The 19,130-nt window shown below is 32.5% G+C and overlaps 1 protein-coding gene across 2 annotated transcripts; it reads left to right on the top strand.

Annotated features, from left to right (window-relative positions):
- The first annotated feature begins 9,710 nt into the window (after positions 1–9,710).
- On the top strand, positions 9,711–18,991 carry LOC142631530 (diacylglycerol kinase 1). 2 transcript variants are annotated; one of them, XM_075805698.1, is made up of 9 exons: positions 9,730–10,004; positions 10,856–11,008; positions 11,304–12,337; positions 13,525–13,891; positions 14,569–14,645; positions 15,575–15,694; positions 16,524–16,688; positions 17,208–17,345; positions 18,754–18,991. In XM_075805698.1, the coding sequence occupies exons 3-9, from the start codon at positions 11,468–11,470 to the stop codon at positions 18,901–18,903; spliced, it is 1,887 nt and encodes a 628-aa protein (XP_075661813.1). In that variant the 5' UTR covers positions 9,730–10,004; positions 10,856–11,008; positions 11,304–11,467; the 3' UTR covers positions 18,904–18,991. The 2 variants fall into 2 exon arrangements, with proteins under 2 accessions (XP_075661812.1, XP_075661813.1); XM_075805697.1 differs by having other exon boundaries at positions 9,711–10,004; positions 10,856–12,337.
- The last annotated feature ends 139 nt before the right edge of the window (positions 18,992–19,130 follow it).

A 19,130-nucleotide genomic window follows, 5' to 3' on the forward strand; every position in this document is an offset into this window, starting at 1 on the left:
TATAATTGTCTTGTGCTTGTCCTAATATATAATTACAAACCACATTCCAACACTCATGTGCTGCTAGTAAGAAATACACGAATTAGATAGGCCATAGAACCCCGTTGGCAGTGTTGTGGCTTGAGGCTTTATGGGTGAATTGTTTGGCTAATTGTCTTTGAAATTTGATTTAGCTTTTATTCAAAACTAAAATACCGTTCTTTTTATACAAGGATGTAGTTTGTGGTTTTTTAAGTGGTTTGTCCAATTACATTTTGGGAAATGATTGTTACACACTTTTTTGAACTAAAATTATGACTTGAAGGGTGTGTTTGGATAATGCTTCTTTTGTTGAAACTGAAAAATTATTATTAAAAGTACTGTAAATAAAGGTAAAAATTAGTTGAAATAGTACAGTGGACTTATAAATAGTGTTAAAAAGTGCAAGGTTTATAAATAGTAGCAAATTGTTGTTCAAGGTTCTTGTCACAGAAGTGCATGGCTCCTTTTTTCTATATTAAAAAAAAAAAAAAAAAGTACATGTGGATTATAATCCTTGAATAGCAGTTACCCAACTCAAAAGGTTGCCTAATAGAATAATATAAACGGATTCTCAGTCCTCACATCCTCTACTTGTGTGACTATAGGGACCCTTCCAATTATAATTCCAAAATATCAGACAGATCGTTATTCCAAAATATCAGACAGGTTGTTATTTGCGTGACTACAGAGACCACAAAGCAAAACTCTCATCGATTGTCAAGATGATTTCTAATCCATGTTTATATTATGACAAGTGCTTCAACATCCCTCACATCGTCGACATTTTGGATGATGTAGTTCATACCATCTTTTGCTTGAAAATAATGGGCTTCAATTTGCTTCACTCTCCATGGCAAAGGCAAAGAAAGATATGAAGAGCAATGGAGATGTTTGTCAAAAGAGAGTAGTCTTTGGTAGAGAGACGGAGAGGCCGTGGAATGTTAAAAACTTAAAGAAGAGAATAGTCAAAATGTTTGTCAAAAATGCCAAAGAGACCTGTGGAGAATTGAAAAATAGAATCCTTTATTTTATTTTATTTTTTTGACAATCCTTTCATTATGTTACCGGTTAAAGCTAAATCTTTTTTTTTTTCCATTATGCTAGACCTGTGGGGAATTTATTTTTATTTTTAGTTTTATTGTAGTTTGAGTTGTGGGATTAGCTTTGGCTGGTCGTAGCTAGTTCTCTGGCTTTGTACCTTGTGCTTGCTGCTTTTGCAGCTTCTTGTTCTTCGTGTGGGCTGTAAAGTTGTTTTTTGTATTTTGGCTTTTGCAGCTGGCTTAGGTATTTATTGCTCACATAATTGCCATACTTTGTCTTGATTAAAATTAATAATAAATAAATAAATAATAATTCTTTCATCAAATTCAATGTTCATAAACACCTTATAATAACTCAGGGGTTGGTCGAGTTGGTTAGGCTCTCATTCTCAAACTGTTTGTACTGGACTTAATTGGGTATACTTCCTAGTTCGAGTCTTGCTACCTACACTTTAAAAAGAATTTCTTGGGCCAGTGTTTTACCCCTTCGTGGGTCCACCCGGCGTGAATAGTGATTAGTCTCTAGTTGAAAACTTTGAAGAACACTATTGGAAACCAAAAAATAAAAATAAACGCCTCACAATTCCATCAATTTGTCTAATAGAATCCGTGGAGATGATACTAATTATACATTGAACCTCTTCAACCTACTAGATGCTACAAAGTCTCCATGTATTCACGCAAGAAAATTTGTTTATATATGCTTTTTAATGGGATAAGATCAGGGAATATGATACAAAAAATGAAAGCCACGTATTAAACTTGAGATATTCACTCAATAGAATATATATTATAAAATTTGGGATACACATGAAACCACAAATTATGATACGATTCAGAGCTAGATTTAAAACACAAAGAACTCTCTCTCTCTCTCTCTCTCTCTCTCTCTTTGATTGGTACACGATTGATTTGCATCCTAACCTTCCTCTTTTTCGACTTGAGAGTGGGATATCACTACAAGAAAAAAGGCATATTACAACGGGAAAAATTGTTGTAATAACTACAAATTCATTGTAATAAGGTGTTATTGCAACAACAAAAAAGTTGTTGTAAGCCGTTGTAATAAGCTCCAAGACAGTAGGTTTATGCAACACAAAATCCCGTTGCAATAAAATATAATGATGTAAAATAAGTGGTTACTTATAGCAACAACATATGTCAACATAAAATAAGGTTTAGTTATTACAACAACACATTTAGATGTAACAAGATAATTCTTGCAACAATCTTAAATTGATGCAACACTTTTTTCATCTATTACAACAATATATTTTGATGTCAAATAAGTGGTTACTTATTGCAACAACGTATTTCAACATAAAATAAGGTTTAGCTTTTACAACAATGCATTTATATGTATCAAGGTAATTCTTGCAACAATATTAAATTGATGTAATAAATTTAACTTACTATTACAACAAAAAACAATCCACAGATGCAATAGTGTGTGTGTGTGTGTATATATATATATATTACCCAAATTATTTTTGTTGTTGCAATAGTACTTGTTGTAACAGGTCTTTTCGCTTGTAGTGTTGACTTATAACTTGAACTTTCCATAAAAATACTATATTCACATTTATTTTGTCCGTACCTTTTGTCCTGCTAATTTTACCATTCCTCTAATGAGTCTCTTCATGTGTAACTTCATGCATTTATATGTTTACAAGTTCTCTTTTACCATTGTCTTTCAACTCCCTTGCTTTTCTTTCCTTTTAAAGCATTCACATTAGTACAGATATGATAGAAATTTTTTTTTTTTAAGAATTTAAACAGTTTTTCCTAAAAATGATCCATATTAATCCGTATAAATTTACACTAACACTATTCATTTGCATTTAGTTGTTAATTCTTTCTTTATGTATCTTGAGGATGAAGAAAGAAAATGAATGATGGTTGTTGTGTGTGAAAAAAGGGAAACAATTAAAAAAATAAAGAAAAATTGATATTTTAATGAAATGTAGTGTAAAATAGATAATTTGATGTGTGGTGTTTTAAAAAATGAGTATGTAAAATAGAAAAATTATGTTCTTATGCTAAAATAGAAAAAAAAAATGTACGAGCTAATGGGGATGCTCTTACACACTCTCTTGCTCTCTTTTCATGCACCTCATGGAGGAGATAGTTTGAGATGATCAAGTCGTTGAGAAGATAGTTCAAGATGATCAGGTCGTGGAGGTCGTAGAAGAGATAGTTCGAGATGATCAAGCCAAGGAGATAGATTGAGATGATCAAGCCGTGGAGGAAATAGATCGAGATGATCAGGTATGATATTTAACTCATTATTCATTTCCTTTAGCCTTAGTGTTGGCGTAAACACAAAAATAATGGAAACAACACAACGAGAAACTGAATAATACGCTGAATATTATTAAATTGAAGAGATAAACACAACACTAACAGGAATTGTCATACTCACTTTGCATGGTGGAACTGGGGGCAACTCAGCAGCAGTAGCTATTTCAGCTTGGATAGTAGCAGAAGCTTTGACTTGAGTGGGAATAGCACCATCAGCTTGTGTAGCAACTGATGTTTAGACAGAGGGTTCATTAGTGGAGGTTTCCATGACCTAAAAAAATCAAAGATACGTATTAGCAAACTAGAATAACAAGGATAATTAATAGCTTTAATAATAATAACCACACAAACCAAAAAGGAAAAACAGCATCCTACTTATGCAAAAAAAAACACAAAACACAAAACAAAACAAAACCAAAAAAAAAAAAAAAAACCAAATACAAACAACATAAGCTTGAAATTTTATTTAATAATAAAAGCCAAAACAGTGATGCTCAGAATTGATTAAACAATAACAAATATTAATAATAACAAACACTGAACGCAAACTTAATATATGATTTATATAGCAAAACCATACTGGTCTATTATCCTTAACAAGCATTAACTCAAACAGAAAAAGACAAAGAAAAATCTAAACTTAAACTCTAAACTCAAGCATAATACATGATTTACATAGCAGATTAAACACTAACATAATATATGATTTATATAGCAGATTAAACACTAAACACAAACATAATACATCATTTACATTGAAGATTAAACACTAAACACTAACATAATATATGATTTACATAGTAGATTAAACACTAAACACAAACATAATACATGATTTTCATTGCAGATTAAACACTAAACACTGAACACAAACATAATATATGATTTATATTGCAGAACCATATTAGTCTACTATCCTTCACGAGAATTAACTCAAACAGAAAAAGAAAAAGAAAATCTAAACTTAAACTCTAAACACAAGTATAATACATGATTTACATAGCAGATTAAACACTAACATAATATATGATTTATATAGCATGTTAAACACTAACATAATATATGATTTATATAGCAGATTAAACACTAAACACAAACATAATACATCATTTTTATAAAAGATTAAACACTATACACTATACACTAACATAATAAATGATTTACATAGCAGATTAAACACTAAACATAAGCATAATACATGATTTACATTGCAGATTAAACACTAAATACTAAACACAATATATGATTTATATAGCATAACCATATTGGTCTATTATCCTTAACAAGCATCAACTCGAACAGGGGAAAAAAAAAATCTAAACTTAAACTCTAAACACAAGCATAATACACGATTTACATAGCAGATTAAACACTAACATTATATATGATTTATATAGCATATTAAACACTAAACACAAACATAATACATCATTTACATAGAAGATTAAACATTAAACACTAACATAATTTATGATTTACATAACAGATTAAACACTAAACACAAACATAATACATGATTTATATTGTAGATTAAACACTAAACACTAACATAATATATGATTTACATAGCAGATTAATCACTAAACACTAACACATTATATATGATTTAAAAACTAAACACAGAATATATGATTTACAATTGATTATTACAACCAAACATAATATATGATTTACATAAAAGATTACACAAGATTGGTCTATTATCCTTATCAAGCAGCAACTCAAACATAAAAAGAAAAAAAAATCTCAACTTATACACTAAACATAAAGGAAAGCAAAAACCATACCTTAAAGAATACCGTGAGTGTATGAGATTCAAACTTGAAGGCAAAAAACTCTACTTGGAGTTAGCTTTCAATCCTGTATAAAATTAAAATAAGATTAAAATTGATTAAAAAAAATAAACAAAAGTAAAATAGTTAGGGGTTCAAGGTTTTTTTTTTTTTTTAAGTTAGGGTTTCATATTATAAATCTTAGGGTATATTTGATTTTAACATTTGATTTCCATAACAAATGAAACAAACGAGACTAACAACAAAAGAAAGATGAGAAATAGAGAAAAATTACCTACGGGGTGAGGACAAACACCGGCAGGGTGAGGACAACACACCGGCGGAATGAGGACAAACACCAGCGGTTTGGAGGGAGAACAAAGTGGACAGCGGCGGCAGCGACTAGGCACTGGAGACGAAGAGAGGAGTGGACTACGGCATTGGAGGCGGCTAGGGTTTGGATGTGGAGAATTGATTTAGAGAGAATTGAAGATCCAACCAAATAGAGAAGTAAAGGTTTGAGAGAGTTTGAGAAAGCCAAGAGAACTGAGACTCTAAAAGTTTGAGATTGACTAAAGTGTAAAGCTTTAAACTGAAGAAGTGAAAAGGTGAGGAAGGGTGAAGAGGGGAGGAAGCGTGAAGGTGAAGCCATGACCCACGAATTTTGCAATCTGAACTCTAAAGTGAAAGACACATTAGAGATGGTGAGAGATATCAGATCTTTGATATGTAATTGTCACCGTTAGATTAGGTCTTGATTTTGGATTATAACCATTGATTTAGAAATTAGGTACTTGTGCCACTGCAATCAATCAAATCATTGAGTGTTCAACTTCCACTCTCATCAACACTGTTGATTTTGAATTTTAATTTAAGTTTAACGTTGATTTGTATATTGGGAATTTGTGTTAACAAAGTAACTTTTGTTTATTGATGTTTGATGAGATGATACACTCATATGCTGGTCAAACACGTTTCCCCTTTCTCAGTCTGATACCAAAACGTGTGGGTTGACAGTCTGGGCATGTCAAATCATCTTTTCTTTGTAAGTTTGTATAAATAATTCGGTCGGTTAGGGTTATTTGGGTGAAATATTTTTAAACTCGAATCCGAACTGAATTATTCAATTATTTGTATTGCAACCCGTGACCGACTGCTAACTGACTTCAAAGCCACATGTTGACCTTCAGTTCGGGTGGGTTTGGGCAGGCGGGTTTCAGGTCACTGGACAACCCTACTTTGGATAATAGAGTACTCGCATTAGTGCTTGTACAATAGAATAAGATCACATTTTAACTAACAAAACTCAAAATTCATCCACCTTAAACAATGTAAAGTTTTGCAAAAAAACATGGTTGCTATAGTAAACCATGGATGTCATGACCCAAATCCATGGATTATGAATTTAGATGCATGACTAACTTTCTAATCTTACATAACTTAATAAACATAAATAATTTAAACATGGTTCAATAAAACTCCAAATAAACAATGCTCTTAATAAATCTTTTACAATATTAAAATCCACAATTTAGAATAATCTTCAAAATACTATGAGATCTAAAGCGGAATAAAAATAACTAATAATCATTTAGAACTTCAAGTATTATTGACTTCGCCTAGAAACTCCCACACTCTACGTTGCACCTTACGAAACAATCCAAAGGTTTTGTTCCCCAACTAAGCCTTAATCTGAAAATTATAATTAATGGGATAAGCCACACATCCAGTAAGCAATTATACACAATACACAACAAGATAAAGTCAAGCAAAGCACGAGTATTTTGATTTTTCACAAACTTACTCAATGATATCAAATATAATTATTCTAAAACATATAAAGAATCACTTAATACATATGTAATCTCACCTTAAAATCATTCGAAAACACATACAGATAATTAATCAGAGCATAGTATCACATATATACATATCACATATTCTTACATACAATCCTATAAGCGGATACCAACATGTAACCCTTGTTGGTGAGGGATCAACACCTATTCTCACATACAACCCTGTGAGCAGGCTTACACATATACCTAATCAATTCTAAAAACACTTATTTTGAGTCACATGTCACAAAAAGCAAAGTTTATACAACATAGAATAATTTTCTTAATATTAACAATTATTCCAACAATAAAGACATGTCGAATATCACAACATCAAATTGAAACATAAATCAAAAGATGCTTGGCTCTCTTAGGGAACGAATAGGAACTAAGAAGTTTATATACATATTTACAATTCTTGAGTAAATCTAAAAATTCAATTTGCTAAAAAATCATTTTAAATACCATTTGGAAAATAAGAATATGACTTTGAAATCACTTAGTTTTAACAAATTTAAAGAATAAGAACCTTTTTAAAAAACCTACTTTGAACCTCAATTCTTTTTGGAAAATAGTTTAGTTTAGAAATTATCTTTTAAATGAGATTCAGACATTCAAAACGTTATTTAAAATTCGAAATTTCTTTTTAAAACATTTTTTTTAAAGTCGAAGTTTCTCTTTCAATGATATAAAAATGTTTTTGATAAATTTTAGAAAACGTAAGCTTAAAAATATAATTTTGGAAAACCTTTAATTTCTAAGAACCGACATAACAAAATTTGTGTATATTATGCATAATTACTTATAGCACTTAAATTACTCTGAAAGTCCAGCTGAAACAACCTCCAAAAAGCCTCATAACACACTTAAATATGACATATAATCAATCATGGAAATTACTTAATATCCTCAACAAAGTATGAAATTTATCGAATTATACAAACTGACTCACAAGGAAAATACTTTGCTAAACTAATAATACTTTTAACACTAAATTAAAGTTTCTCTAACCAATGATATTCTAACCAATAATATTCCCTTGCATTAATCGAAACTCATATTGCCATGAGGAAGGCACTAGCCAAAATATCATTGACCTAGCATTTAATATAAAACTCCAAAAAAAACGTTAAACCATCCTAATATATATAACCAAAGAAAACGTGGCAAAACTAAAAGGACTTAATATATACAAATCCGAAAGAAAACATGAGGCAACATTCACTTGTTCTAGGGACCCACAGTGGACAACGTGAAAGCCATACACAGACAGGCCAATTCTAAGATTTAATATATGTACAAATATGTCTCCCAATGGGTTTAACAACATATAAGCTCAATGAAAAACGGTGGGCAATATCATTGACTTATTATATATATATATATATATATGTGTGTGTACATATCTGAAAGAAAAACATAAGCCATAATAATAGATTAGAACTTGTAATTTCGTGGCTCAATTCAAGAATGAAGTCCGTAAACACTAACCTAAAAGTGTAAACAACAGTTCTAGGAAAAAAATATCCCTTTGAAACAAATCTACATATCACTAATGTTTCCAAGATCAAATTCTAACTCTTCAAAATTCTTTGTTTCTAATAGATGAAAAATCATGCTTGGAACAATTGGTTGCCTCTTCGATTAACTTCAAGGAAAAATACAACTTCTAGCCTCCTTAGTGATGAAACCCTTCTTATGAAAATCCTAATTTATCTTTTCGTCCACCTTATATTTTAACGCATCAAAGATGTGGGCTTGGTGAGGTAGTGAGTTGGAGTTTAAAACCCAATTGAGCTTATCTCTTTAGTCTCCAAGAAGTCCATAAAACATCTTTCTCTTTTATTTATTTATTTATTATTTTAATTGCCACACTAATTGCACTAAAACTTTAATTTTCTCACATATTTGCAGCACCACAAAATTGTCTACTCCTATCTTACTGTGCACACACATATAATATCTTAACTCTATATTAAAAATGACAAGTTGCAGTGATAATCATAAAAACAAAATTGAGGTATTACAGTGGATATATACAATATCATTGCTCACAATGTATTTCAATATTTTATTTTATTTTCTCTCTTCTATTGCTCTCACATCTCACTAAATTCTCTCTCTCTCTCTCTCTCTCTCTCTCTCTCTCTCCTTATGAAGATAATAATAATAAATGAACAAAAAATGATTATTACAAATAAAATAAAATCTAAAATAAATAATACATGTAAAATAGAAAAATTAAGTAATTATATTAAGGGTATGTTTGAAATTCGCTTATTTTACTGAAATTATTATTTTTTTTTTTTACTGAAAGTACTGTAAATAAAGGTAAAAATTAGTTGAAAGAGTATAAAAGAACTCATAAATAGGAGCAAAAAGTGCAATAGGCTCATAAATAGTATTAAAAAAAAATAAAATAGTAAAATAAACTAACTTTTTAAATTAAAGCCAAACAGACAGAAAAAAAAAAACAAAAAAAAGAGGTAATTTCTAGAAAAGTTGCTACAAATTCTCTAAAAAGACATGTACCCCACCCCCATAATACGATACGCCTAATAAAGTCCCACGTGTCTGAACCCGGTGAGCTGTCAGTATCCAACAGGCCACCGTAAAAGCGAGACATTGGGTTCCACACAAAAAAAACTTGCCACCTAATTGCCATCACTCCCCGCCACGTGTCATCGCCAACCCAAATAGATTCGTATCTATGCCTTCGTCGCGCACGGCGCACTGAACACTCTCTCTCTCTCTCTCACACACACATTCAGAATCTCCCCAAAAAAATTTTAAAAAAATAATTAATTGAAAAAAGAAAAGAAAAAGAGAAATAATTAAAATATTTTTTTAATTCTTTTTTCATGATTTCGAAATTTGAAAAGCTGTAGAGGTTTTTAAAATTTAGCTTTTTGATTCTCTTTGTCTATATGGCTTTTTATAAGGTTTTCACTGCTTTCTCTTTATAATTCAAAGATCATCAAAACTAGGGTTGTTCTTCTTCATCAGATCGATCTATCACACCCACTCTCACTGTAAGTTTTCTTCTTTCTAAAGTTTTTTTTTTTTTAAATTTTTTTTTTGTTGATTAATGAATGCCATTGTTGTTTGATATAATAGTATGTTGTGAATTTTTTTAATTTTTTTTTCTTCAAATTTTCTGTTTGGTTTTTGTTTGTTGAAGAGCGGAGAAAAGAAAGTAAAAGTGAAAGTTTTTTGAGTTTGAAAGTGCTGTGTTTGCTCTTGACTTTGCTTAATGTACTGTGCGGTTTGGAATGGCGGTTTTGTGTAATCCAAGCGATTAAAATTTTAACCTTTTTTTTCTTAGAAACCAAATGGGGCTCTTTTTTTGGTTGCAATTTTCTTAATTGTGATTGAAATTTCACATATTTAAAAAAAAAAAAAAATTTGTGGTTAGTTTTTATATTTATGTGCAACTTAATTTTCTAATTTTGTATATGTATTGTAATACTAATGAAGCTGTGACTGTGAGCACTAATTGCTTTGTGTTCCAGTCTTGTAGATTATTAAAGATTATTGACATAAATTTCAACCAAAAAAAAAAAAAGGAATTTTGTTAACTAAGGTAAATTTTGGTCATAATTTTATGTATGTAATTGAAAATTCGCATATTTTGAAGCTTATTTTTTTAGTGGTTAGTTTTTATATATATGTGCTTGTGATTCTCTAATTTTGTATGAGATGTATATTGCAATGCTATTACTAGTGAAGCTGCAACAGTGAGTACTTATTGCTTTGAGTCTAAGAAGTTCTTGCAAATTATGAAAGATTATTGACATAAATTTTAAAAACAAAGAAATTTTGTAACTACGGTGTATTAATATTTTTGAAGCTGTCATTTGAAAGTTATTATTGTGTTCTACAGGTATTTGGATGTTAGATTTGGCCCCAAATTCTGATCAACGTGTAAGATTTTTCAGTTAAGACCTTGGGATTGACAGGGTGGAGTAATTGCATTGAGTAACATATTTTCAACAAATAGTTACTCTTATTGGCACTTTCAGTGGTTTGGTTACCGGTAAGTTGGGTTTGGAAGTGGGTTTGAGATATTGTAAATGATAGTACCATATTGGAGGATATATATTTAGGTTGTTGTATTGATTGAATTTGGTTGTTGTTGTCATTGGTGTGGTGGTTGCCGCCCATATCTGTGTATATAGAATAGGTAAAAGTTGTATTGTAAGGAATGGATGAGTATAGAGATATTGAGATGTTACTTCCCATTTGGGGCAACAAGAATCCTACAGATAGGTTTTTCATTGTATCTTGTTTTATTGCTGCCCTAGTTGGAATTTTGACTATAGCCTATACAGCTTTCCAATGGAGGAGAAACATCAATCTAAGTTGGACAAAAGCCATAGCCAGGTCAAAGAAAAATCCAAAGGCAAGACACAAAGTTCCTGTAGCTCCTCATACTTGGATTCTAGAATCTGTGTCTCGCGGAAAAAATTTAAATTGTTGTGTGTGCTTGAAGTCCATGTCCCCGTCGCAAACTCTTGGCCCCATGGTGGCTTCTGATAGTTTTATTCACCGTTGTCACATTTGTGGTGTGGCAGCACATCTAAGCTGCTCCTCTAGCGCCCATAAGGATTGCAAATGTATATCCATGATTGGATATGAGCATGTCGTGCACCAATGGGCTGTTCGATGGACAGAGACCACAGATCAACCTGATGAAACTTCTTTCTGTAGCTATTGTGAGGAACAATGTAGTGGGTCTTTCCTGGGTGGATCCCCTATATGGTGTTGCTTGTGGTGTCAACGACTGGTACATGTTGATTGCCACAGTAATATGTCTAATGAAACAGGTGATGTTTGTGATTTAGGCCCATTCAAAAGATTGATATTATCACCTCTCCATGTTAAGGAGTTATCCTCAGGTGGATTTTTGAGCTCAATTACTCATGGAGCCAATGAGCTTGCATCTTCAGTTCGTGCAAGTATCCGGAGTCAGAGCAAGAAGTACAAGAATGGAAATGAATCTTCTATTGACACTGGAAATAGTGGTAGTACAGGAGACATGTCCACAGAAAGTACAGCTGATACTCACCAAATGGTTAATGGTTCTAATGGAATAGAGGAAAACTGTAATGGTAGCATGAATGTGGAGGTTCAACATCAAAATGGTGATGTAGATAGCAAACTGGATCGGAAGCCCAGTTTCAAAAGAAGTTCGTCATTGAATCAGAAGGATGAGACTCAGTCATTGAGGATGAAACAGAGATATGAGATAATTGATCTGTCTTCAGATGCAAGGCCCTTGTTAGTTTTCATCAACAAAAAGAGCGGGGCTCAGCGTGGGGATTCACTTAGGCAACGTTTGAATCTACTTTTGAATCCTGTACAGGTTTGATTTCTCTATCACACAGTTCCTTGGGTTATTACTTTTTGGGAGATGTGTCAACTTTTTTCTTCATCTTCCTGAACAAGTAGAATTGGAAGTATCATCTTAATGCTTTTGGTTGAGATCATGGTTTTTGAAAAGTTTTAGGATATTCTTAGTGGAATGTGTATCCCTTTTCTTTCCTTTTATTGTAAAGCAGTTGTAATATTCCAGTACACTCAGAGAATGGCGCACAAGGTACTTTGTAGCATGGTGAATATACAATACATTAACTTTGAAGTATATTAAATTAGAGTTGGGTTCAATGTTACACCACTTCATAACTTTTTTTTGATCTAATATTTTGACAATCTCACCATTGGATTATATTTTCTTTACACGCACGCCAATCGGATGTGTTATTATTTGATTCATAAACTCATCTTTTATGCATAGTTTTAAAATGCAAAACTTTAAAATTTAAACATTTGATAGATGACCTATTTATAGAGATTTGATCATTTTGAAATTTTACAAGCATGGAGGGTATAAGATGAAAATGTAATTCAACAATGGATTTTTCAAAATCCACATTTCAATAAAAAAGTAAAATAAAAATTAAGCTATGTAACGTTGTTTAAAATTACACCAGGTGTAACTTGAATCAACTTATTAAATTATTACAATATATAAAACTATGGAATCTGCCCCTTGTTTCTGTTGAATTGACATTTTTGTTGAAATAATGGGATTTTGGACCAGGGGATGATGTCTGAAAGATTAATTAATATTCCCCATTTGAGGTGGCATGATGTGACTTTTTGTAAGTGTAATTGTAGGGGGTTTATACCTTGATATTACCTTTGTCGAAATACATTATAGTTTGGTCATAATCATCACTTATGGTGCCAACTGGATGGAATTAAGCAAGCTCATTTAACAGGGCATTTATTTGTTATTTTCTTTGTGGACTGACTTCCTTTTAGTCAGTGGGAGGCAATTGAAAAATTCATAATATGGTCAGCATCTTTGGTGTAGCATGCAACCTTAAACTATCAGTGTTGAAATGTTATCAACTTGGATCATGTTTGTGCTCTCTCTTATCTGTACAACTTATTTATTTATTTTTTGTTGTTGTTGTTATTATTATTATTATTATTATTATTTTGCCATTTGATTTTTACCAGGATTTTCCTGGTGCATCTCTTTAGGTTTTTGAGTTGAGCTCAACACAGGGTCCAGAGATGGGTCTTTATTTATTTAGAAAAGTACCTCACTTTAGAGTTCTTGTATGCGGAGGAGATGGCACTGTTGGTTGGGTTTTAAATGCCATAGACAAGCAAAATTTTGTTTCTCCTCCTCCAGTTGCTATTCTTCCTGCTGGGACAGGAAATGATCTTGCCAGGGTCCTATCCTGGGGAGGTGGTTTGGGATCAGTGGAGAGACAAGGAGGCCTTTGCACAGTGTTGCACCACATTGAACATGCTGCAGTAACCATTCTTGACCGGTGGAAGGTGGCAGTGTTAAATCAACAAGGAAAACAACTCCAACCACATAAATTTATGAACAACTATCTTGGTATGTGAGTTTAGTTTTTTTTTTTTTTCAGTTACTGTGTATACTTATTAGTAGAAAAAAGGTTCCCTTAAAGCAGATCATAAATTCTAGTTCATAAATGGTATTGGCCTGCTGTAGGCATTTTCAGTGCAATGTTTTACTTGAAGTTACACATGATTAACTTGAGATTACTCAATTATTAAATGAAAATTTTCAATTCTCACCTTTCATCCTGCTCCTGCCAAGTATTGGTTTCTAAATTCACTTGGTTCAGTTGGGCAAAAAATCAATTGGTTTGAATTAACTCCAATTCTTAAAAACGAACAAGGAAAACAAACTATGATCTTTCTCTGTTTATGCTATGTATTGATAATGTATGTAATTTTGTTGGGTTACTTGGTATATTCTGAGTTTCAAACTTGACCATGGTATCACCCTAATTTTTCTTTTGAGTATTACAAAGTGACCAATCCAATGGACCTGTGGATATTTTGGCTGGGTATAAAATGGTTGGGTAGATTTTATATATATATATATATATATTGGCATACAACTTCAGGGTGGGTCCAATCACATTCAGCTTCTACTACCTGCTTCGTATGATTTATTTCCATTATATCTTATCCCCCCCTGGGTGAGTGTTCTACGATGCATATACTCATGCATTTGGTAACCAATTCAGCATGCATTGATTACAGGAGTTGGGTGCGATGCAAAGGTTGCTCTGGACATTCATAATCTGCGAGAAGAGAATCCAGAGAAGTTCTATAATCAGGTAACTTAAACTTCAATTATGATAAGTCTTGAATACTTGGCATATGAACTTCCCATTTGGAATATACTAGACATTACATGGAGTTCTCCTGAATCCAAATAGTTGTTTGCTTATAACTGACCCTAAACTTCCTTATGGATGGAAAGGTATATGCTTTTCTAGTTGTCATGATTTGCATCTGAGATATTTTATTACATTAAATAATTTACTTGAAATTTCATGATGATATATTTAGGGAATGAGTGAGAAAATAACACATATGAGCTCTATCTTAAATAGCATTTCCATGGGTTGAAAACCTATTAGATGCATGTGTAATTTATCTATATTAAAAAGAGAGAAAATATGTATTTATATGGTTACTAGCAGTTGTTAAAGATAACGAATATTTGTGCTAGATCATCTAAGTTGCAGTCTATATTATTAGTTCTTGTAAGCTGGTGCGAAGTTTCTTTCCATATGCATAAAGACGGGAATCATTATGCTTAACACGCCACTTATTTTTGAAATTATATGGAGAAATAGAGCCCATTATGCTAGCTAAATTGTCTACGAAATATCATAATTTCAAACTTCCAAAATTTTGTTGACATATGCATAGAAACAGATCTAATTGCTAAAAAGGTTGTTGACATGTCATGACTAGGCACAAATCTACTTATATATAATAATAAAAAAGTCTAGGCACAAATCTAATTGCCAAGTCTTTTTGTATTTTAATGAACTTTTTGTTGTTGAGCTCCTGACTCCCTCTCCCCAAACAAAAGAAAGAAAAAAAAGGAGTGGGGGGGAGGGGGGTGATAAAAACTTTTGCGTACGCAGACTATCTTCTCACAATTATTATTTGTTGTTTGGATGATTTTATCTTCTTCTGATTGATAATTTTGACTTACGGAAATGAGTAAAATATGTGTAAAATATATGTGCAGTTTATGAATAAAGTTCTTTACGCTAGAGAGGGTGCCAGGAACATAATGGATAGGACATTTGAGGATTTCCCTTGGCAAGTTCGTGTTGAAGTGGATGGGGTTGAGGTGGAGGTCCCTGAGGTGAGTAATAGTAATTATATGCTTGTAGAAATGCCATTTGCTTTCAAAGAAATTGTCACCACTGGTTGGGCTTTTAGGTTTTTGGACAGTCTTTATCATTATTGGTGAATTTGGAGTATTTATGATATATTAAATTATTAATATACATACACACACTGATGGATTTTATAAATTCTGGGTACTGTTGCCAATGAGATCTAACTTAAACGGAACTCCCTCCAAGGTTTGGTTGTGGGTTAGTGAAATATGAGTACAATAAAAAAATAAAAATAAAAAGGGAACCGTAGGGGTAAAATTTTCACCAAATGCAATTGTAATCCTTGTGAATTTCTCTTAACTCTGCTGTTTTCTTTTTTGTCTTTCTTCAAGTATTCTGAATTAGAAACAATTGATGTGCTTTTTCCCCTTCGCTTGTGACTAAGTGACCCTGAAATTTTTACAAATGTCTCAAAATTTTCTGTTTTCTCTAACTGTAAATGATTACTATAGATGAGAATATGCACTTATCTCCTCCTCCTCATCCAACTTCTCTTTTGCTATATAAAACTTGGAAAAATATTAGATTTTTTAACATTTTTTTTTATCCCATCCGCCTTGCCTGTATTACTTCTTTCACCCTCTTTCTTGCCCCTTTTCTTTTGATACATTTTTATATATCTGAGGTTTCTTTATAGACATTTATTGCTGGATTTCTTTGTTTCTCCCCCTATGAACTAAAGATTTTGGTGCAAAATCATCATTGAAATAATTTTCAATCCTGAATTTTTACTGTTCTCAAAATGTATCCTATTACTCCTACAAATTATATGATTATATTGAATATTTGCAGGACGCAGAAGGTGTACTTGTTGCAAACATTGGAAGTTACATGGGTGGTGTAGATCTGTGGCAAAATGAGGATGAAACTTATGATAATTTTGATCCACAATCTATGCATGATAGGGTACTTGAGGTTGTGAGCATCTCAGGGACATGGCACCTTGGGAAGCTTCAGGTAAAGCGGTTTCTTCATCATTCTCTTACTGATGTGTACACTTCTATTTTCTACTTTTGAGTAATTCAATAATTCTGTTGATGTGAAAAAGTTGTATATATGTACTTTTTTTTTTTGGAGGGAATTTCACCCATATATATGTACTTGATGTATTCTTGTCAAATTTGAATTTCTTTCTGGATTAGGGGGATCTGTATTCTTTTTATTCTCTAGCTGGTGCAGCATGAGGGTTTAGTTTGGAATTTAAGGAAAGTTAAGTAGCCCTAGAGTAACACGCTTCATCATGGTGGTGAAGACATAAAGCAATTGGTTATAAAATATTTAATCCGGAGGTGAAGCCAATGCCCTTTTGGCAGAGATACAGAAGTTTATGCTCTATTTGGCAGTATTGATTTTCCATTTTTTTCTAAATCATAGGGTAGACAATTTTTTTTGCCTCTATTTGGATCTGGAATCTTGGTGCTACTTTCGATTTTGAGCTTGTGAAATGCCTCTGAACAGCTTTGTTTTTGTAAACAGGTTGGCCTTTCTCGTGCTCGAAGACTTGCACAAGGGCAAATGATTAAGATACAGCTCTTGGCTGAATTGCCTGTTCAAATTGATGGGGAGCCTTGGATTCAGCCTCCATGTACATTGAAAATATCCCATCATGGCCAGGTCCCCCTTCCCCCCACACCTCTATTACACTACGTATTTTTATTATCTTTGCAATATTTGGATTTTTGTTACCCCTTTATGTTGGATATCATCTTAAATTCCTATTTTGACTTGGTTATCTATTTGGGTTTCCTTGGTGTGGAGGAAAGTTTATTTGTTGTCAAAGAAGTAATGTTGTATTTCTTGTTCACTAAGGAATAGGAATTAGAGCTTTATTTTGATAGGTAATAGGAATTAGAGCTTTATTTTGATAGGTAGTAAGAGTTATAGCTAAGAGCTTTATATATGGGTATTGTACTAAAAGGTTTGATGGCTTTGGCCAAGTGGTTATTCTCACATGAGGAGGGGAATGCTCAAAGAAGAAGATGGTGTGGTTTCTTCAAAGAATTTTTTGGTATTTCTTTTGGTGTTTAAGAACACCCATGCGTGTGAATTAAGAGTTTTATCTATTGTTTGAGTGAGAGTGCCAATAGGTTTTTGGTGCTTTGTGGACCTTTTTTTGATAAGGGGCTTTGGACTTGTGAGTGTGTCAAGTTTGTGAGTAAGTTCAAGTTTGTTTTGGGTGTATTGGGATTTGGTTAATTTGTGTTTTTTATAGCTTTTGGATGTTTGTGTCTGTGAGAGGTTTTGAGTTGTTTGTGAGAATATGTTAGTGAGATTTGGTTGAGAGTGTAATTCATATATTGATGATGGATTTAGTTGATGTTACCCGCCGATGTAGGTATGGAATTGGCTGAACCATGTTCCATATGCTCATGCTAGTCCCAAATTCCAACAAACTAGTATCAGCACATCCGCTGTCACAACACTTCATTTTTTCCATGATTTTATCAATTAATTGAAATTGTTTGACTATCAAGTTGCTGAGAGTTTCATCTACATGTCTGTCATGTCAGCACCAGCTTATTTGGCTTTTTGCTAGAAGTGGGTTATGTTTGTACCCAGAAAAAGTTAGGTTTCAAAAACCTATGCTTAAGTGAATAAGCTAAAAGGCTAAACAAAAAGCTGATGGCTAACATACTAAATTGGATTATCTGATCTTGTGAGATAATAAGACTTAACCCACAATTGTTTTTTTGGTGCACCAGAAATCTATGCAATAATCTCCTTGTACAAATTTGGTGGTTATTATGTACTTATCATTAGAGAAAAAAAAAGGGGTGGGGGGAAGAAATAAACAAAAAAATTCCTGTAATTGTTAGAATATTGTTCTCCAATTTTTGCTCTAATCAATTCCGGTTCTGTTGATTTCAAAGGTTTCCTGTTGTTTTCTCACTATGTTGTTATTTGATGCCCAAATCATTTCTTGGTTTCTATTTTGCAAAAACGTTTGTCTGAAACTTTTCTTTTTACTACTTTTAATCCTCTTTATAATTTGATTGTTTTCTAATTACTTTGGACTCTGCAGGCCTTCATGTTGAAAAGGGTGGCTGAGGAACCTCTTGGTCATGCGGCTGCCATAATCACTGATGTGCTTGAGAATGCTGAGACAAATCATGTCATCAATGCTTCACAGAAGCGATCTCTTCTACAAGAAATGGCACTGAGGCTGTCCTAGAGTTTTTTTTACTAGGGATGTATTTGGATATCGCTTATTTGCTGAAAACTGAAAACTTATTGCTGAAAACATTGTAGCAAAATAATTTTTAAAGGTGTGAATAGTGTACGTGCTTGTTATAAGTAGATGTAGATGTGAAGGTGCCTAAGGAACCGCCCTAACCCCCTTAAATACGTTGTTAGAGGCGTTGGCTATTCGTAGATCTGTTATACAGGCGATTTAGCTAC

Source organism: Castanea sativa, chromosome 4 (assembly GCF_040712315.1).
Source record: "Castanea sativa cultivar Marrone di Chiusa Pesio chromosome 4, ASM4071231v1".
In the NCBI taxonomy this organism is placed as follows: domain Eukaryota; kingdom Viridiplantae; phylum Streptophyta; class Magnoliopsida; order Fagales; family Fagaceae; genus Castanea; species Castanea sativa.